This window comes from Sphaerulina musiva, assembly GCF_000320565.1.
Source record: "Sphaerulina musiva SO2202 unplaced genomic scaffold SEPMUscaffold_3, whole genome shotgun sequence".
NCBI classification, from domain to species: Eukaryota; Fungi; Ascomycota; class Dothideomycetes; order Mycosphaerellales; family Mycosphaerellaceae; genus Sphaerulina; species Sphaerulina musiva.
The window spans coordinates 935,024-954,243 of record NW_016017385.1 but is presented as its reverse complement, the minus strand read 5'-3'; the positions used below and the strand labels follow the sequence as shown (position 1 = coordinate 954,243).

Sequence of the window (19,220 nt, the reverse complement as noted above, 5' to 3'; positions counted from 1 at the left end):
TTCCTAGTAAAGGAATGCTCCAAGCGGCAATAAGGAGTCGAGGGTTCCATAACCTAGCCTCTAGGTAGCGTGGAATCAACGAAGCTGATGAGGGCTCCTTGGGCTGTCTGTATAAGACGGAACTACTAAACTCTAAAGCCGTCAGCTCGCTATTTACAAACTACGGTATGCTGGCAGCTGGCGGTCAAGAGATGTAGAAAAATGTATGATACCTTATATTGGGCTCATCCGTTCGAAGCGAAAGGGGGAATTTTTCCTGTCCTTCTTTCTCTGTTGTTGCTGCGAGGAGAGATCTTCAGAGAGAGAGAAAGAGAGAAAGAGATAAGAGAGCACTTTTTTCTTCCTTTCGCAAAAATACAATGCCTGCCACCACGACACCACTACTACCGCCTTCAGAGGCAGAAGACATCATCTATTCCAAACTCTCTACCACGGCTAGGGCTTTCATCGAAGCTACCAATTCCGCCACACCTCGAGATAACAATCCCGACTACGATCTCCTGAGATCTTTCTGCGCGCCTCACTTCCGTATCTCGTGGGCGCCGAAGCTCTTCGCGCGGAATAGTCCTGTGCTCGGCGCACCCAAAGATATCGATGGCTTCTGTAATCACATCAAAGACATGTCCGCGAACCTCTCGGTCTGGGCGATTCTGGTGCAGGATGTGTTGGTGGATGTGAAGCAGAGGACCGTGGTTGTGCGGGCGGACTTTTGGATGTTGCCGGGTGATGGAGGAGACAAAGTTCAGAATGATATTGTATTCTTTCTGAGATGTGATGAGAGTGGGGAGAAGATTGTTGATTGTTGTGAATATGTGGATCCGTTCGCGAGTCAGCAGATTCGAGAGAGGATCTCTGCTAAAGCGTGGAAGGGCAATGCTGTGAGCGAGCCGGTCAATGGCACGAATGATGTGGATGGAGCTATCCGTTAGTGGAAAGACCAAGCAAGCTGCCGATGAGAGAGTCTCCTATAAGGTAGCAACCGATTTCGACATCGACTCCACGTCCTGATTCCAACGGTCGTGGCACATGATGGTCCGGGGACAATAGCAATACGCTCACTTACTGTATGGGCTGATGGGTAGCCCGGAAGAGATTCGCTCGTACGCTCAGGCCAGGCATAGCAGCACTTGAATTGAAGCTCAAGTTGAGATCGTGAAAGGATGAGGGGTGAGACGTTCGCGGAATTTGGAGGACAGGCGTTCATGCGAGGAGTCGTCCAGATGCTTTCATCGAACTGTACCCTTCTCACTCAATTCCTTACATCTTCCTGCACATCATACGCCAGCAGTCATAGCTCTTATACATCATCCACATCGCGTTTCGCATCTTTCTGCTGTGCTCGGAGGTACTCGTCGTGCTCACGTTGCCTTTCGTCGATCTCGTCTGCCAGACCTGGATCAATGAAGCCTTTGTACGGGTCCCCAATCGCTCCTTGTCGCGCATCGTATCGCCTATCACGCTCCATGTATCTTTGCATAGTCTTCGCTGGCAGTTGGCTCGCTGTGCGGACTAGCTCGGGTAGTTGATGATACATGGCATGGTAGAATATGCCTCGAGCCGTCTCGATGATGCTGCTGGAACTGCGCGGATCCGAGGAGTCAGAGGCCATAGTTCTATCGTTCTTTGTTACTTGTGACAGGATGGAGGGACGAAGAGGAGCAGTCTGGGCCAACAGATATGATCTACCGGAGCAGCACCGCCCGGCGCCCGGCTAGTGACAGCTCCCATCGCCGTCACGTGCTTCCATGGCACCGCGAGTTTCGAGCACCGCCGGCTCACTTGAATGCGACCACCTCACCTACCTCCGTATCTTACTCTAAAAGTACTACTAGTCTCGTTGACTCAACCACAGAAATCCTGCTCTTGAATCAATCGAGTTTCGACACAGGCGTATGCAGCACCGCTGGACTCCACAGGCACCGGCGGTGCCGTTTGTCCTCGAGGACACACGCTCAAGCAGGAATGTCGACTCTGCATCTTCCGGAGGAGATCCTCAACCTGATTGTTGAGCACTTACAATTGCCTTCTGCTATCGAGATTGGAGAGCGCCGCAATCCAGACTTCACCGGCAAGCTCAGCGACTCCGATCAGGCCATCAAGCTCCAACTGTTTACTCTAGCAAGTCTCGCGAGAACATCACTCCGGCTGAATCGGATCGTCAAGCCAGTCCTGTACCGTACATACCCAGGTTTCCCCCTGGCAAATGCCAGGACTTTCATCGAGACATTGGCCAAAGATCCAGTGTGTGCAGGCAGCGTCCACGAGATTGTCATAGACAAATGGGAGCATCTTACTCAAGATGACCAGCATACGGTCGACCTAGAGTCTCAATCGCTGAAAACCTCATGCCTCCAATACGCCCAAAGTATGCGTAGAGTGAGCTCATGCTACCCCGTGGGACTTGGATCTGCTGTGGGCGCAAAGCTAGAACGTGGGCGAGCCGATGTTGTCCTTACTATGCTCATGCTGCTATGTGATAACATCGAGGTTCTCGAAGTCTCTGTGCCCTGCCTTGGTTTCGATGCACAACGTGGAACACATCTCCGACTAACACCGTTGTTCTTCATGCTTGATGTGCTTGCCTATAGTAAGGATCACTCCGAAGAACGTTACCGTAAAATACGAAATCTGGCAATCCGCCTCGAGAAGCATATGGGTGTCTTTGGCTGTGCTTTTGCGAACCGACTTCTCTCCATGCCTAATGTCGAGACTTTCAGTGGCTGGCGCGTCAACTGTAGTAGACTTTTTACTTCGCGGACCATTGGCATTCCAGACACAGGTGAGCTCCCCCTGGAGTGAAGTGCGAAAAACTATGGAAGTGACCACTACACTCTGAGACATCCCCAGAGGCAGCCTCCAAACACGTAACAGCGAGAAAAACTGACCCCCCTCCTCCCAATAGAAACGCTCTGGCCGGGACTCAAGAGCATCGAATTGCGCCAATGCCAGCTGGACAACGTAATGCTCGCATACCTCTTACGCCGAGCGCCCAATCTCCGCCAAATCGATCTACAATGGGCCGTCCAAGAATACCCTCTCGATTTCCAAAGCATCGCCGCATCACTCAACACTTTTGGCACCCACCTTGAATCCGTACGACTTGACACCCGTAACAATTTCTGCAACCTCCCCGAAGCAGATCCCGAGCCCACAGGAACCCGCATCCACGAAGCATACGACGAACCCCTCGGAAATTTACAACCCATGACAAACCTCCTCCACCTCGCCGTCACTCCTCGCGCCCTCGTCGGAAGCCATCGATTTTTCAACAATCCTTCCCAGGAACAACACAACCCCCTCGTCCACAACAACAGCAATAACAACAACAACAACAATCATCTCCTCCTCCTCCCACCCCACCTCCAAACCCTCCACATCCTCGGCCCGACACGCGAAGACCCCGACGTCGCGCTCACGACTGCCGTGTATCACCAGGTTCTTCACCCTGCCATCACGAGGGAAGCAACGACATGTCCAGATCTCAGAAGAATTGAACTCTCCTGCTCGGCGTTTGCTCCGGAGAAGTATCGTTGTTGTTCGCCTGGCTGGGAAGTGGAGGCGAGCGAGTGGGAGAATGTGGGACCGGTTGCTGCGTGGAAGGTGGTTTTGAAGAAAAAGAAGATTTGATCAGTATGTAAAGTACTTAGGCTAATACTGCGTGACTGGTATGAGGGAAGGAGAGTGGCGAGGGAGGTGAAAGTCTTTTCTTTTTGTAGTGCACTTATGATAACGGACATGCATCTTTGTCAATTACATTATGTGAGGAAAGTTGATTTTGTCAATACGAGGGAGCTCGAGATGGTATTGAGTGGCTACCTGAATCAGGTTTTCGGTTTCTCACCGTCCCCCAGGAGAAGTGCGTCCATCAGATACTGACTTTCTCGAAGGCGCTCAAAAGGTCATCCACTTTCTTCATCATATCGACGGTAGCGTGGATGCTCATAACGTGTTCTGCCTCGACTCCGAGGTGCTCGTTACCTTCGTGGGGGTACTCGGCCAAGACCCTATCGCAGAAATCAATTGCGGCGTTCACCAAATCTCCCATCTCCCTATACTCTGAAGAGTCAGTGGTCTTTCCGCTCCCCTCGCCATCACCCCAGGACGCGTAGTGCTTGGCCAGCTTCTCGTAGGGATTTTCCATCTCCATGTTGGCAAGTCCACGCTCCAACTCGTCCATGTCTTGCTTCTGGGTGACCTCTTTGACCGCATTGGCATGGATGCGGCCAAACGATTGAGACAACTTCTTCATCTCCGTGTAACTGAAGATGTAGATGTCGTCAGACTCCGGCTTTATCCATTCTCGTAGAAAAGTCTCTCGGTCTTCGCTGATCTTAGGAGTGTCCACCTGCTCTTGACACGCCTTGAAGTAGAGAAGCATGACCTTCGAGACCGGGCGGGGAGGGTTGTCGCAGATTGCGAGACGCACGAGCGCACAGTTCATCGACGCGTGCTATCGGCGGTTAGCTCAGTACCGGTTTGTCATGAACATGTGGCGCTCACCTTGTTACGTCTGTTGAACGTGTGCCTGCCATCAAGGCCGTTGTACCATATGATGCGGTTGCGCTGCAGGTCGTCCTTCTTGTTGACCAGCAATGGAGCCCCATCGAGAATCTTTCTGTGAATTTGTGGGTCGTTCTGACTCAAGGCCTCCCACTGGCAATCCATCGGCACGCTGTCCGAAGGCACGTCGTCGAAGTATCTGATGGCTTTCTCCAATCGCTTCACCCACGCTTGCCCCTCCATGCGGGTGGCTCTGGGCACATAGTCTTTGTCGGCCAACCAGGCATCTCCCTTCTTGGCCTGTATATCACGCCGATGCTTCTGTTTCTTCGATCTGCGCTTGACTGGCAGGGGCTGATTGCCGGGCGCCATGGTTGTTTGCGGTGTGTTGGGAGGTTGTCGTCTGTGAGAGGTTGCCATAGGTGTGTAGAGTTTTGAACTGATAACGGGTCAGAAAGCTTGGCGTGGAAACAGCCGACGAAAGGGGTCCAGGGCCCAAGGTGAAGGAAGGATCCCAACTAGATTAGGTACCTGCGACTGGCTTGTACACACAGGACTTTCTTCGACCGATCTGTTGTGACTACAAGGATGACAATCCTCTCTGTCCTCACGGTATCGGAGAGGTGTGCATGGCTTCTCATGCCACCTCGCTGACAGCCAAGCTAGTAGCGCTCCTAGTCATGCCAGATAGCCAGATGCCAGATGCTACATAGGTAATGACAGCATCCACACAGCATCGACTTGTTCCTCGCGAACCGTGGGATCTGCGAGCTTGACAATAGAATCCAATCACAAAAATAGATGCGAAAAACTGCATCCAACCATTGCTAGGTTGTTGTGGCGGACCATTGGCCACAAGCTGATATGGATTGGCTCTCACAGACGCCCATGGTTCTTTTGCATCCTCTCGCGAGCTCTGCAATTGACAAAGGGATGGATGAACAAAGCCTCCTCAGGCGTCCAGACTGTGAGGCTGACTTCAGTAAGGCTGGTTCGCGCTAGGCACCCAAACGTAGGAAAGTCCTGATTAGAGTCGCGAATTTCCAAACGTGAAATTGCCGCGTCCCGGACTCGAACAGACTATACAACGCGTGCATCTTGCTCGCAAGCCGGTTCGCGCTTGGGAAGCAAACGTCGGAAAGTCAAGGTTCGAGTCGCGGGTTTTGGAACGTGGAATTGCCGCGTCTCGCACCCGAACAGACTGTTCAAAGCGTGCAGCTTGCTGTCAGGGCCGAAGACTGCGCATCTTGCTCGCGTGACCATGGAGATCAGAAGAAATGTCTTCAGCATTCCAGAACCAAGCGTGTTGTGCGATGCAGAAGTACCACGAGAAAGTCGCTATCTTGGCATTTGCGTGGTTCGACTGCCTGTCGCGCGGCTATGTGAGCAGTTTGACTATGTGTTCCGTTCGTACTTAGAGAAGGTCATACGTTGGACAGAAGGACGCGTTGAACAGAGAGAGAGAACAGAACTTATTGAATTCGGACGTGGCACAGATGGCTCATGTCCAGTCGAACCGATCGCGAGCTGTACACCCTGTGCCCATTTGATGCTGGCGCAAAGCCTTAGAGCTGCAGAGCCAGAAATATGCAAAAGAAAGATGGTCTCTTTTATCTCTGCTTTATACAAGTTCGAGCAAAAGAGCAAAAAGAGAAGGCTCGCAAGCCTCCTGGAAACAACTCCCACAACCCCAACTTGACCAAGATTGAGGCGGTGATCATGGTGGTTTGCCGTTAGTAATTGATGATTGTTGTGAGTCTCACCTTGATTCTTTACTCTGCGTCCTACCCAAGGAGGACCATTTAGAGAATCAAGGGAGACTCGACTCTGCGAGAGTAGTTAACGTATTCACAGTAATGTGGGGAGGCGGGGATACTTACCTGTTGCCAATTTCCACTAGACCACCACTGTTCACCGTTGCCCCCCGTGGGGGGGCGAACGGTCTGCTCCTCCGCCCTTTATATACCTTCACTGGTGGTTCGGGCCCTTCCCGCAACACAGCGATTGGCTCCTCGTTCTCGGGCTCCATCCCGCCTCCAGCAATAGAGCCAAGGGACGCCATCACAGTGGATGGAAGGGCCTCCGCGAGCATTCATGCTGCTTCTGAATCGCACCGCACATGCGCTCTCCAGCGCATCGCTGTAATGGCGTCGTTGTGCGCCAGCAGCGCAACATCGACAGACGACATTGCGATCGCCATCAACTCGCATGCAGCGCAGAGAAGGCCGCCGAGTAGAGCGGCAGCAGTGTTGCTGCGAGGATCTTGCTGTGCGACCAAACCAGATACTCGAGCACCGCCAGGAAGAGCAGCAGCGCCACCACCACAGGAAGGCACATGGCTCAATCTTATCCCCCAGCCCTCGCGGCGTGACAGCCACAACGACTCCTCAAGCCCACCGTCATGCTTCAGGGCCCGTGGCAGTACATGCACCAGGCCGAGCACGGGCACATCCTTGCCGCTCCATCAGTGATGAGCCTGTGCTGCCTCGCCGGCCTACCACCAATACTCTTTCCCTACGCCACCTGTAGCAGCGTACTATACCGAGACCTTGGTCGTGGCCCACGCGAGTGACGGCACAAGCGATTATACCTCAGCGAGATCCGCGTCACTGCTTCAAGTGTGGCGGTCACGGTCACGATCACGGTCACCAGATGTGCCGGGCAAGCACATTGGGACCGGTATGCTCTTCTTGCACCAATCGCCGAGTGCGATGCTGATCTGTCGCTCGTCGTAGGACTGTGGTCGGCGGCGATGGGCGAGGACAAGTGGATGCGACATGCACGGGTGAGAGAATGACAACAAGAGAAGGCCACAAAGAACCCAGAAGCGCCCACTAGAAGGAGGCAGCAGCGTATGGTCCGTGAGCACCGATACAAAGGTAGTATGCGATGGTATTATCAGATCAGGACGACAGGTGAGGTGGAAGGACTCAGGTACATGTACCTAGGAGGTACGGCCGGGCATGGATGCACAGGAGGCGAGGATTTTGGGAAGCTTTCCCCAATCCAGATGGACACTAACTTCCACTCTTGGCACGGAAGCGACTTCTGCAAACTCCTTATTTCGGTGTTGATTGCAACTGGCAACTTTTTACATTGATGATGAGCCTCCGGCCGGGTATCTGGACCGATTTTGGGAGTTGATTGTGGCTATCAGTGGGGGCTAGGGTGCACAGCCCATAGCGAGCGGAGTGGGAGTCACGTATGAGGAAGTACTGTAGCCTTTAAGGATATGAAGCACAACGCTGTAATATTGAGGGTGGACTGGGAGAGCATAGAAATGTATATGGCATTTCTGACTAGGGAAACGAACAAGAAATACCTATATGCCCAAATCTGGCAGACGCAGCGGGAAAGGTGCATGTTTGTCATATTGCTATGCGTAGTAGGGTGATCAGGCTTCAAATCTGTCCCCTGCGTAGGTACCTTTGGCAGAATTCATACAGCGGAGTTTCTCAAAACTTTTGTCCTTCAGCTGTATTGCTAGTGTTCACTGTTCAGTCGCATGTCGTGGCTTTGTAATTACGTCGGGTGCAGCGCCTCCAGGTGTTGCAGGAAGTACCGTGTTCACTGGCGCGATAAGTTTCATAAACAAGAGGCGAGATAGCAAGTAAGAAGCGGCAGAAGACTGAAATTGGGTATCAAGCTGGTTCATTCAGTCACTAAAGCCGGCTCCTGCGCGCTGCAGCTATTCCGCTGTCAGGCCATCCGCAACGCCGCGCCATGCAAATGCATCGAATTCCCCTGTCTTGCACCTCGGACGGGATAGCTTTTGGTCATGAAGAGAGCAGTAACATTTACTCGTCATCCTCGTCATCCTCCTCGGCCTCAACAGTAGTCTGGGCGATACGGTCCAAATCACGCTGACCGGACTGAGTGATGCGACGGCCACCCTTCTCCTCATCGGTCTCGAGGACACCGATCTTCTCGAGAGCCTGGCAGACCTTGCGGTCGACGGAGCCAGAAGCATCGACGTGGTGCGATGGGCGCGAGCCACGGTTCTTGGTGCCACCGTGCACCTTCCTCAGGCGGCCGATACCGACAGTCTTGCGCAGATAAATGTGGCGGGCGACGGCAGCGGAGCGAATGTAGAACCTGCAAGAGTTAGTTGCTGCTAGGGGGGGAATAGGGAGGAAGTCAACAGCCACTTACCAGTCCTGGCTCTGTGGTGGAAGCTCCTTTGCGTGGGAGGTCTTGACAGTGTCGGACCAACCTGTAGACGGTGTCAGTTTTGCTGCTGACACATGTCCCCCGTTCCTCACGGGATTCAGGTTTCTCTGATATGATTGTGCCGTTCCATCTCTTATTCTTTTCTTTTCAATTCCTTTTTCTCTGGTAGTGAAGATCATTCCATACCTGGAATTGGCAGCTTTCCTTGACGCTTCAAGAAGGCAGCGTAGGCGTCGATGAACTTGTCGGCAGGGACATCGCGAACGGAGACTCCAGGCATGATTGCGGTATTGGGTGAGGATGTAGGTGGGCGAGGAGGGTGCGCTGGGTGGATGGAGTGTGGTGTAAGCAAATGGCCTCCGAAATTCTCAAGGCGCAGAAGTGCACCAGCGCCAAGTCCCCATTTTCGAATCCTGGCTCTATTTTCGATCACGTGAGTGCATGATCACCATTGACCTCTCACCTCTCCTCGCACTCGCTACAGGTACCTGACCTACTTGCACACCCGAGGCCGACATATGAAGTGAACTTCAGCTTCCATTTCTACCTTTATTCACTTCCGCTTCATTGCCTCGCTGATCTTTATCGGCCTCCCATCAAATACATGTTACATGTACATGTACATACCTACGGTCAGGTACCAGGTATGCAGTGATGGCTGTACTTCGCAACGATGATGAGGTCACGCGCCGTGTCTCCAGGCACCACTCGCGTCGCGCGACTTGCAACTGCCATTACGCCGATTAATACCTTCTTTCTTTAACTTCTTCTACGCTCTCGAGCTGAGAGCAGGTGCGTTGAACCGCTTTGCTCATTGGCTTCGGCCCTCACAAAGCCCTCCAGGAACCCTGGTCTGCCAACTGCCTTGCTTTTGCCTTGCCAAGCCAACAGCCACACCTCCAGCCTTACCTCAGTCACCTTCTGCTTCCATGCACCTCACACCACTCCTCCCCTCTCTCCTATACATGTCTTCTCCAACCCGCCTCCACCACTGACTGACTCAGCAAATACCGGCTGAGCGTGGTCAATGGCGACGAGTGTGGTCAACGCTCTGCACGGGCCTGCGCTGCTTATCACAGGCGTCGCTGGGGCCGCCGCCTTCACGTGGCTTATAAGCAGGCTGCCCATGTTCCAGCGCATCACGGACGGTATAGTTCTATCATTGCTCGCCACTGTTCGCCATATCCCACAATGCTCACTTCCACTGCAGCTGCCTCAACAGACCCGGGACTCCTCAGGGCCAGGAGCAAGTTCGAGAGATACGAAACTCCATCTGGCCATGTCTATCCTCGGATTAGGACCTTCTACAACCAGCACACGAACGCGGAGAAGCTACCTGCTGACTTACCATTGATTGTCCTTCAGCATGGTCTTGGGGGCTCTGTTGCGCAGTTTGCTCCATTGCTCAATTCTCTCACTCAAATTGCGCCATGCCTTGCCATCGACCTTCCTGGGTGCGGCTTGTCCGACTTCAGGCCAGATGAGATCGAAGCCTATACTACCACTGCTTTTGCCGAGCTTCTTTACGTCGCCATAGACCGCTATCGCAACAAGGAGACGAATCAGAAAGTGATTTTGATTGGACACAGCATGGGCTGCTCCATCACCGCCTTACTTGCCTCGTCGAGCTCGCCTTTGCACCATCTCTGCTCCGATGTAATAATTTCACTGGTTGCCATATGTCCGCGCTCCCGGACAATGTCTGAGCATGAACTGCGTGGGATTGCGCGATTGGGCTACCTGCCATCCGTAGTATTCGATTTAATGCGCATGTATGATCGAATCGGTGGCCAAGAGAGTGCAAGTGTCCTACGTGTGATTGGCAAGGGCGCCGATACCGAGACGAAGAAACTACAGCTGCGCTTCAACCAGCAGTCAAAGTCGGCTGTTTTTCAGAGGTACATCGCAGCTGCGGCAATGCAAGAGACTACAGCTACACAGGACGGAGAAGACAGCATCTTGGGCAAAAGGACCTGGGCTGCAATCAAAGTGCCTCTCATGTTGGTGGCGGCAGAAGATGATAAGTTGGCGCCAGTGGAGGAGGCTGTACGGATTAAGAAATGGCTCAAGCCTGATCGACATGATTCTGTGGCTACAGACCCTGCTTCTGGTGTTATCGAGGCAGCTGAGCCCCAACGGGATGACTTGGAAATTCCATCTTTACTAGCGAAAGCGAGCGATGTCAGCGTGGCAACAGAGCCTACCACACAAACCGAAACGAGTCACATATCCCACACACCTAGCCACGCCTCCGCTGCAGAGATACAGCAGGAAGAAACGACCACCGTACATGGAAGCTATCTGAAAACCACAATTTTTCCGTCTCCGACATCTCACGGACTGCTTTATTCCAATAGCGATGTGCGCATTCTGTCTCGGCGAATCGAGACCTTCCTCGCTACCTATGCGGACGCTCGGGTCGCCCCCGGGTGGCAGCTTCGGCACATGACAACCAGTGGAAAATGGGACGTCAAGAATCTCAAGAAGTGGCAAGCCGTTGCACCCTGCTCAGAACCGATTGGTGGTGTTTTTCGAGCTATGAAGACCATGCGTGAGATCGATGAGGTGCACAGTCCTCCTGAATTCGCGAAAAAGTACGGCTGGAAAGTCATACCCGATGGAGTGGCGGCGGTCGTCGATATCAGTCTCGATGTGCCAGTGTATGACAAGAAGGGGCTCGAGGCTGCTGGCATTGAGTATTACAAGCTGCCAATTGTGAGCAAGCAGCCACCCAGTGCTGATGAAGTGGAGCAATTTATCGCGCTGATTGATTCATTGCGAGAATCGATCAAGCTCAAATCTTCTAGTGGAGATGAAATACACCCCACCATCGGCGTACATTGTCACTACGGTTTCAACCGGACTGGCGCGAATATTGTTTGCTACCTTGTAGAGCGTCTCAATTGGAAACTACAGGATGCCTTGGATGAATTTGCGCAAAAGAGACCTCCGGGCATTAAACACGACTATTTTGTAAATGAGCTATATGTTCGATATCTGGGGAGGAAGGAGCGATAACGTCCTTACCTACCTATATCAGGCGTGTTGCGACGATTCTCACCGTGCACCCCGGGTCTCGAGAGTAAGATAGGTGGCAGCAGCAGTAAGGACCTGGAAACCGAAAAAAATGGCATCATCTTATGCAGACTTTTGACGAACAGCTATAGCGCTGAGTGTAAAGGATAGCTAGTATAGCCCATAGAGGTGATATCAGAGCTAGTGTAATGTAGCCTAGAATTGATTCGACGAGTCTCAATGTGCACCCCGGGTCTCGAGAGTAAAATAGTTGGGTAGCAGCAGTACCTAAGGACTTGGAAACGGAAAAGAAGGCATCATGTCATGCAGACTTTGAACGAATAGCTATGGCGTTGAGTGCAAAGAATGGCTGATATGGCAACTATAGTTGATATTAGAGCTGGCGTTGAAGTAGTCTAGAATCTCCATCGAAATTGAGTGATTCTACTCTATACCACTTTTCTTTTTGTGATGTTCACGTGATTTGGAATATGGACAAACACTAAGGTACCTAGGCTGCAAATGGTTAGGGTCTCTTTAGTGTGGTTTGATGTCCGTGGAAGTGGGCAACGCAACCTACTGGGATATTGAGATAATATGGCGACGAGAGAGTTCAGAAGCAGAGAAGCTGCGGATCTGCAGCAGTACCTCCTATATAGCATTACCATTTTGACCTTTTTCGCTATGCCTTTAAAACATACATACACACACACACACATGGCACACTCTCGAACTCAAAAGAACGAATCATTCACTCATTTTCATGCTTCGTATTGGGCCACTGTCCTTCTACCTGCCACCCATTCTGATGACGCCAGCAGCCACTAACTTCTGCACCTTCATCCTAATGTCCGCATTCTGCATGTGGTTCTGCAGAGCAGCTGGGTCGTTCTTTGCTTGCTGCAGAATGCTCTGCATGACAGGGTCCTGGAGAATGGCCATGATGTCTGGATCGCGCTGAATACGAGCCTGTGCTTGTTCCTCCGTCTCGCCGTCACGAGCGCTGAATTGTGCCTGTAGAGCCTTCTGACTCTGTTGCTCAATCTCACGAGTATTCTTGCCGTCAGTGTCGTGCTCGAGAGCCTCGGCACAGACGTCGATACATTTGTTGTACTCCTTCATAGCAAAAAGGGCTTGTGCTTTGCGAAGGTAGGCTCTGATGAACTTTGGATCGCGCTTGATGGCTTCGTCGCAGTCGGTGACGGCAGATGGGAATGTGAGGAGCTTGATGAGACATGCTGCACGATTTGAGTAGCCTCGGGGATCGTGTGGTGCGCGTTTGGTCATTTCCGTGTATGCCTCAACTGCAGCTGGCCAGTCACTGTCCTTGAACTTCTGGTTGCCGAGCTCTCGCGCCTCTTCGGCCTTCTCTGGGTCGATGTAGGACTCAATGTCGGCCTTCTTCTTGGCCTTCTCAGCCGCACGCAGCTTGTTCAGGATGTCGGGTGTACGGTGCTCGGTGAGAGACTTCTGGTAGTATTCGATAGCATTTGCAAGATCGCCCTTCTTCTCGTAAGATGAACCGATGCGTCCGAACGCTTTGGCAATGATCTTCCAGTCGGCGTAGACCTCACGGCCAAACTCAACGGCCTTCTTGCACACCTCAATGGCCGCATCGTAGTCGCCCTTTTCAAAGTTTGCAGCACCAAGGTTGGTCAAGTATGTGATGTCTTGGAAAGTCTCCCATGCTTTTGTGTAGTGCGCAATGGCCTCGTCGAATTGTCTCTTTTTATAGGCCTCTGTGCCCGCTGCCTTCTCCTTGTCCGCCTCAGCCTTCTTGGCTTTCTTCTCCTTTGCCTCCTCGTCTTCTGGTTCCGGCTCTGGTTTCGGCTCTGGCGCTTTCTTCGGTTCCTCCTTCTTTGCTGCTGTTGGCTGCAAGTCCGGCATCTCAACATCCTCCTCAGCGCCACCACTCTGGTCCTGGAACTTGGCAGCATCGCGGTCGGCGTTGTCGGTGGGGTTGAAAGACATGTCAATGCCCAAGAGTACGCTCATGACCTGCAGGAATCGGGGATCGGAGAACATTTCCTGCTGCATGCCTTGTGGGTTGTTCTTCATGTTGTTAAGCTTGGCCATGAATTGATGGTCTGCGAGCAAGTGTGCCGTCTTTGGGTTCGCGCCCAGCTTCGAAATCAGCTGTGGATCGTTGAACATGTTACCGAGTCCGCCGCTGGGGTCGACGCCGTCTGCCCTCGCCTCTGCGTCAATCGCTCGCTTCACCGACTCCAATCCAGACTTGGCTTGCGCATTGTTGGCGTCAAGCTTGAGGGCCTCCTCATACGACTGCACAGCACCCATAAGATCGCCCACTCCATGTTCTGCTGTACCTTTACGTCCCCAGCCCTTCGACCAGTCTGGCTTGATCTCAGTGGTCTTGACGGCCGCTTCGAGAGCCTTGTCCCAATCCTTGAGGGATGCGTAGGCGCCTGAAAGATTCGAATAGAGCACATGGTTGGACGGATCGACCTCGATTGCTGCAGAGAACTTCTCGACTGCGCCTGTGAAATCCTTGGCCGCGAAGAGCTTGTTGCCCTCGGCCTTCAGCGCGTCTGCTGATGCCATGTTGAAGTTGTTGTGACGTTATTTGCCGTAGAGGTTTATTCAGCTAGGCTTGGTAAGGTGGTAGCTGTTGATCTAGTGGTTGTATCAAAACAGATCGGGTTCATATGTAGATGGTCACAGTTCATGTCTGGCGGTTTCTAGAAGCTTTCAATGCGGATCAAAGGTTAATCCGAAGAGCGTCCAACTCGAATGTGAAGAAGCTCGGACGCGTTCTGGCTGAGTCGGGTTGGATGAGCACATTACTTCTACTCCCCATCTGATGATCACCACCATGCTATGGTTACAATGATGTCTTCCACCTCACCGACTTCCAGGAGTGCACCTATCGTTCCCAATCCCTCACGCTCGCCTCTACCCCTTTCCTCCTCACAAGAGTCGCAAGTACGCGAATTATACCACAAGCGTGTCCGCCAAAAATGCGCCGATGAAGTGCGAGGTACATATCATTTAGCCCTATCATCCTTCAGACCGCGCGCTGATGTAACAACGCTATGATCAGAATTCGCAGCATGCTGCACGTCGCGCACCTTCACGGCCACTATCATGTGCCGTAAAGAGCAAAAGGCCATGAACAACTGTATGATGCTGTATGCCACGCAAGCTGAACAGGACGCTGCACGAGAGGAATGGTTCGCGACACTGGACGACAGGCGGAGAGAACGAGAACAAAAAGAGGCAAAGCGGAAAGAAGACGAGAAGTTTTGGAAAGAGTGGTGGGATAAAGATTCAAAGGGTCTGCCGTCTACGGAAGGGAGAGATAAAAAGGGAAGACATGTCGAGCCAGATGCGAAGCGGTGATGAAGAAGACTTCAAGCAGAGATCAGGATGAGATGAAAAGAGACAAGATGTGCTGGGGTGGAAAGGAACGCGCAGCTGTATGGGACACCGCGCCGCGGTCTGTCTATACGGTACGACTACAAGCGCAAAAGCTCAATGCATCATCTTTACGAGTTGGATGCCGGGGGTATCTCTGCTCTAAAAGGCCTCTCCAACACCTCTCCGTCCGGCGCCAGCGCCTGGACTATTACTTCCTCGCACTTCGAACATCTCTGGTTCCACAACTGCCAAGCTCTCGGCACGGGTTCGCGCTGCCTGCATTTCTCTCTGCCGTGCCGGACTTTCTCTGGTAACATAACTTGGTGGATTGCTTCGCCTGTCATCAGCGCCAGCTGCCATAGCTTCTTCGTATGTGGGCGACGGGAGCACTGGCGTGATTGGACTTATTGGAGAGGGAACCCAGTGGAGCAGATCCGGATTGGCGCGAACACTATCTCTCCAGCGCCCATACGCAGGCGGCGGATTGGCGAGCTTTGGAGCATCTTTGTCCCAGTCCTGAGGTGTCTGTGTGATAGTGGCAAGACTGTCCACAATGGGATCTGCTCGGACTTCATCATTAGATACGTGCACCTCGATTGGCATCGGCGGTACGAAAGGTTCTTCATGCTCGCCGGCCAGAGTGGGGATCCGTCGAACATGCGGATGTAGGTGGTCGTGATGATGGCGGTTTCTTCGTCGGTGACCTTCCCTAGTCACTCTCACAAATGCCGGACGGCCACTGTTCCTTCCCCTGCTGTACAGTATGACGCGAATGAGAGCGTGCGAGAATATAATGGTAGCCAGTAATATGCCCAATACGAACAACACGTGGAATGTCGTATTAAGTCCGGTCACGTTCATGGCGAGAGAGATGTCTGGGTCCTGTCAGCAAAGTTGTCACGCTGCTGTTGCCACGCGAGTACTTACAGGTTGCCACCAAAGCAGCCAACAGAAAAGCAGCCAAGAAGCACAACAGCCCAGTCGAACCTGCTGCCCGGTTTGTTCGACGCTTGTGTCTCCCACGCAAGTTTCCCGAGCCATGAGAACTGGCCCGATGTCTGGCCCAGGCTCTTCGGTGCTGCTGCCCGTGTCTGATCTTTTGCTGAGATAAGTCCGAGACAGTAAATTCGCTCAGGTCCGGATGATTCAATGCCGCCACTGCTCGAGTATTGAACAGTGTAGACCGATGAGCCGTGTGTTGAATGTTTCGCTGATGGTTTGAGGGCGGACAAGGGAAATTTCTCATATCCTCAGAATGGGAGGTGCTCACAGATGTGCTGGAGTCAGCTGGACTAGGCATAGTTTCTGGTCGTGCTGTAACTGGGAATCGCGTTTGAGCAGGTCGTCTTGGAGATCTGAGTCCTAGGGTTGGTGACGGCGGGTGTGAACGCAGTGGTTGGTCTCGCTCAACCGGCCGGAGTGCGGGCGAGTTGACGGTCGCTGTCACCTGTCGTCGATCATGGATAGGTGTTGTGGGGGAGTTTGCTACTGATCCCAATACTGACGTTCGAAGGAGATTGCGAACGTTGTCCTGAACGCGTGATAGTCTTGATGGGCGTTCGTCTTCTATGATGCCCGCCTCAAGGGCCGACGAGTCTGGCAATGGGGATCTGGCCGGCATGGCTGTGCCAAAGTGTTGCATCCTGATTTCTTCTCTTGCGAGACCTTTGGCCTAGTCTTCAATGACAACAGAGGATGTATGAGATTGTATGAAGAGCAAAATGGACGTCGAAGCAGTCGAAGCAATAAAAAGAAGCAGCAACTCACGTCTCCTGCAAGGCATCAACTCTCATCTAAAGGAAAGTAAACAATACATTCCCATCATCTGCACCCACCATGCCCGTGAACGCCGTCACGGTGCCTTTGTCGCCACAGAGTCACCAACGACAGCCAGCTTGGCAGCTCTAGCACGAATACAATAGGGGACACCTTACTGCAGCTCCCAGGTTGTGCAGCAATGCAGAACCAGTCGTTCTCGTCGACGAGCACAATCAGCAGACACACCAGATGTACATTGTTGCACAGCGAATTTCCAGGTTAGTGCAGTTTCGCAAGGGCGTCCATGTTAACCTTTGCTACGCCAGGAGAAAGTCGGCGTTCATGAGATGGGCAGAGACGCGTCGATAGCGGAACAGCAACGGCTCGCGCTTGTTTGCAGCTGCGTTCGTGAGAGCATGTCGAAACAATGTGTGGTGATGTTTCAGATGGGAGTCGCAGGAGTTTGGAGGTGGGGAAAGCTGGAAGACTGGCGCCAAGTGTACAGAGTGCTGCATGTTCCAAGAGCTGGAGCGAGCCTCTCCACCAATCAGGACTGCGTGGCCTGCTAAAGATGAAGTATACCGCCGACAGTACATACAGACTTGGTACTTGTGGAGGTAGTACGCTGCGGATGGCGGCATAGGCGAAACAATACCATTCGAGAGCATCTATGGCTGACACAAAGGTACGTAGCCTCATAGGACTTCAGCCTACATGTGCACCGCATTGAAGCCCAAAATTCCAAGATGGTATTATTCTATGCCTAGGTCGGCCTGCGCCTAGCCCTGACAAGTTTCTCCTATCACCATCATCAGGACTACCTCCTGGTAGCTGGCTCAGCAGATAAGTCTGTATGCGTTTGCACGCATCACTCTTCAACGCCCTCGATCTAAATGGGGGTTAGGGACAGAGTTAGCGACTGTCTCAGGCACATTATGGGAGCAGTGTCTTCTTACCAACGTCTTGATCCCCTTGGCTGCCTTCACGTCTCCAAAGGCTTTCTCAGCATCAACAAACTTTACTGTCCCAGTAATCAACGTCTTTACATTAACTCGACCACTTTCGATCAGTTGCAGGGCAAGCTGATAGTCTCCGGACGAGTAGCGGAAGCTTCCCCTGACGTTCAGCTCCTTAGCACTCATCGCACCGATGGGAAAAGTTATGTCGCTCTTGCCCAGTCCGCCTTGTACATAATTGCCTCCTACCCGCAAAGTATGTATGGATGTCTGTATCGCGGGCTCTGCGCCACTTGCATCGAGCACCACATCTGCTCCTGGTCCCAGGTCGGTGTCCGAAATGATGCGCCGTGCGGCGTCTTCGGGAGACTCTCGCTGCGAAAGGATACCGTGGGTCGCCGCATACTTCTTCGCAAACTCAAGCCGTTCGGGATTGATGTCGACTGCTACGATCTTGGTTGCACCAAACGCTCTGGCGACTGCCATGCATAGCAAGCCTACCGGGCCAGCGCCGAAGACCACTACGCTATCGCCTGGCTTGATGGAGCCCTGCTTGGAGATGTGCACGCCCACAGCCAGAGGCTCCATCAATGCGCCCTCTTCCAGCGACACATTTTCTGGCAACTTGTAGCAGAAGTCCTCCGGCAAAGTGTAGTACTTTGCGAGGGTACCATCAAATGGAGGAGTCGCAGCAAATGCCATTTCTGGACAAAGATTGTAGAACCCACCCCGACATCGCACACATCTTCGGCATGGAACGCCAGGTTCCATCGCCACGCGGTCTCCCACCTTCAAGCTCTTAACTGCATCGCCTATTTTGGTGACGATTCCACTCGACTCGTGCCCTAGAACCATCGGCGACTTGACAACGAAATGGCCAATGGCTCCGTGGACCCAGTAGTGAACATCTGAACCGCAGATTCCGGTGAATTTCGTGTTGACAATCACATCGTAGGGCGACTTCAGCTGCGGCACTGGTCGGTCTTCGAACTTGACACTTCCAGCCTTTTCGAGGACGAACGACAGATTCTGTTGCATCCTTAGCCCGAGATCCTTCTCCGCTTCCGTCGGCAGTGATGGCCTGTTGATCGTACCTCTGCACCCATTCTTGCAATGGAATTTGCACGTTGGGACGGTAAGGTAGGGAATTGGAGGAGTGATGACTACGACATGTACTATCAAACAAGAATGGGCAGCAACAAATACATGTACTTACAGCTCCACGCTGGACACTTCAGCCGTAGTGGAATGGTCCCCATCGGATGCATACAAGGTCAGGTAAGGTATCTTCATGTTACCCAAGCCCACTGTGACCGCATTCACGAGCCATGGCGGGACATCTTTGTTGCGGGGAGGCCAATTCTATTTAGCCACGATCCGTATTTAGCCGGCTGGTTGCCCTGCCTTGCAAGTCGGAGCCAATTCTTTTAGTCACCAGGTCCG

General features: G+C 52.7%; 9 protein-coding genes across 9 annotated transcripts; 4 read left to right on the top strand and 5 right to left on the bottom strand.

Annotated features, from left to right (window-relative positions):
* Positions 1–359: 359 nt before the first annotated feature.
* Positions 360–1,530, top strand: SEPMUDRAFT_131968 (uncharacterized protein; the record flags this gene model as incomplete). Its single annotated transcript, XM_016902458.1, has 1 exon — positions 360–1,530. One exon carries the CDS (start codon positions 360–362, stop codon positions 927–929), a length of 570 nt encoding a protein of 189 aa, XP_016762392.1. The 3' UTR covers positions 930–1,530.
* On the bottom strand, positions 873–1,530 carry SEPMUDRAFT_124489 (uncharacterized protein). Its single transcript, XM_016901917.1, has one exon. The coding sequence runs from the start codon at positions 1,475–1,477 to the stop codon at positions 1,298–1,300; it is 180 nt and encodes a 59-aa protein (XP_016762391.1). The 5' UTR covers positions 1,478–1,530; the 3' UTR covers positions 873–1,297.
* Positions 1,531–1,862: 332 nt separating this feature from the next.
* SEPMUDRAFT_148036 (uncharacterized protein) lies at positions 1,863–3,732 on the top strand. The gene is made up of 2 exons (XM_016904663.1): positions 1,863–2,779; positions 2,903–3,732. Exons 1-2 carry the CDS (start codon positions 1,963–1,965, stop codon positions 3,625–3,627), a joined length of 1,542 nt encoding a protein of 513 aa, XP_016762390.1. The 5' UTR covers positions 1,863–1,962; the 3' UTR covers positions 3,628–3,732.
* Positions 3,733–3,865: 133 nt separating this feature from the next.
* Positions 3,866–4,872, bottom strand: SEPMUDRAFT_131965 (uncharacterized protein; the record flags this gene model as incomplete). Its single annotated transcript, XM_016902457.1, has 2 exons — positions 3,866–4,450; positions 4,501–4,872. The coding sequence occupies 2 exons, from the start codon at positions 4,870–4,872 to the stop codon at positions 3,866–3,868; spliced, it is 957 nt and encodes a 318-aa protein (XP_016762389.1).
* A 3,016-nt stretch (positions 4,873–7,888) lies between these two features.
* SEPMUDRAFT_148035 (ribosomal protein S16) lies at positions 7,889–9,008 on the bottom strand. The gene is made up of 3 exons (XM_016904662.1): positions 8,857–9,008; positions 8,653–8,713; positions 7,889–8,595 (listed from the first exon to the last, which is right to left on the bottom strand). The coding sequence occupies exons 1-3, from the start codon at positions 8,948–8,950 to the stop codon at positions 8,298–8,300; spliced, it is 453 nt and encodes a 150-aa protein (XP_016762388.1). The 5' UTR covers positions 8,951–9,008; the 3' UTR covers positions 7,889–8,297.
* A 543-nt stretch (positions 9,009–9,551) lies between these two features.
* On the top strand, positions 9,552–11,916 carry SEPMUDRAFT_148034 (uncharacterized protein). Its single transcript, XM_016904661.1, has 2 exons — positions 9,552–9,818; positions 9,881–11,916. The coding sequence occupies exons 1-2, from the start codon at positions 9,698–9,700 to the stop codon at positions 11,686–11,688; spliced, it is 1,929 nt and encodes a 642-aa protein (XP_016762387.1). The 5' UTR covers positions 9,552–9,697; the 3' UTR covers positions 11,689–11,916.
* Positions 11,917–14,504: 2,588 nt separating this feature from the next.
* Positions 14,505–16,819, bottom strand: SEPMUDRAFT_124483 (uncharacterized protein). The gene is made up of 2 exons (XM_016901916.1): positions 14,747–16,819; positions 14,505–14,683 (listed from the first exon to the last, which is right to left on the bottom strand). The coding sequence occupies exon 1, from the start codon at positions 15,922–15,924 to the stop codon at positions 15,223–15,225; it is 702 nt and encodes a 233-aa protein (XP_016762385.1). The 5' UTR covers positions 15,925–16,819; the 3' UTR covers positions 14,505–14,683; positions 14,747–15,222.
* Positions 14,536–15,045, top strand: SEPMUDRAFT_41623 (uncharacterized protein; the record flags this gene model as incomplete). Its single annotated transcript, XM_016908834.1, has 2 exons — positions 14,536–14,683; positions 14,747–15,045. The coding sequence occupies 2 exons, from the start codon at positions 14,536–14,538 to the stop codon at positions 15,043–15,045; spliced, it is 447 nt and encodes a 148-aa protein (XP_016762386.1).
* A 723-nt stretch (positions 16,820–17,542) lies between the features above and the next one.
* Positions 17,543–18,997, bottom strand: SEPMUDRAFT_148030 (sorbitol dehydrogenase). The gene is made up of 3 exons (XM_016904660.1): positions 18,872–18,997; positions 17,778–18,806; positions 17,543–17,710 (listed from the first exon to the last, which is right to left on the bottom strand). The coding sequence occupies exons 1-3, from the start codon at positions 18,881–18,883 to the stop codon at positions 17,690–17,692; spliced, it is 1,062 nt and encodes a 353-aa protein (XP_016762384.1). The 5' UTR covers positions 18,884–18,997; the 3' UTR covers positions 17,543–17,689.
* Between the last annotated feature and the right edge of the window lie 223 nt (positions 18,998–19,220).

Excerpts from the sequence above, each read along its gene's own strand:
- SEPMUDRAFT_124489 (XM_016901917.1), bottom strand. The coding sequence starts at position 1,477 with ATGCAAAGATACATGGAGCGTGATAGGCGATACGATGCGCGACAAGGA.
- SEPMUDRAFT_148036 (XM_016904663.1), top strand. The coding sequence starts at position 1,963 with ATGTCGACTCTGCATCTTCCGGAGGAGATCCTCAACCTGATTGTTGAG. Across the intron at positions 2,780-2,902 it reads CATTGGCATTCCAGACACAG|AAACGCTCTGGCCGGGACTC; the intron begins GTGAGCTCCCCC and ends TCCTCCCAATAG.
- SEPMUDRAFT_148035 (XM_016904662.1), bottom strand. The coding sequence starts at position 8,950 with ATGCCTGGAGTCTCCGTTCGCGATGTCCCTGCCGACAAGTTCATCGAC. Across the intron at positions 8,714-8,856 it reads AGGAAAGCTGCCAATTCCAG|GTTGGTCCGACACTGTCAAG; the intron begins GTATGGAATGAT and ends CACCGTCTACAG. Across the intron at positions 8,596-8,652 it reads CCACCACAGAGCCAGGACTG|GTTCTACATTCGCTCCGCTG; the intron begins GTAAGTGGCTGT and ends TAACTCTTGCAG.
- SEPMUDRAFT_148034 (XM_016904661.1), top strand. The coding sequence starts at position 9,698 with ATGGCGACGAGTGTGGTCAACGCTCTGCACGGGCCTGCGCTGCTTATC. Across the intron at positions 9,819-9,880 it reads GTTCCAGCGCATCACGGACG|CTGCCTCAACAGACCCGGGA; the intron begins GTATAGTTCTAT and ends CTTCCACTGCAG.
- SEPMUDRAFT_124483 (XM_016901916.1), bottom strand. The coding sequence starts at position 15,924 with ATGAACGTGACCGGACTTAATACGACATTCCACGTGTTGTTCGTATTG.
- SEPMUDRAFT_148030 (XM_016904660.1), bottom strand. Across the intron at positions 17,711-17,777 it reads CCAAGGGGATCAAGACGTTG|ATCGAGGGCGTTGAAGAGTG; the intron begins GTAAGAAGACAC and ends ACCCCCATTTAG.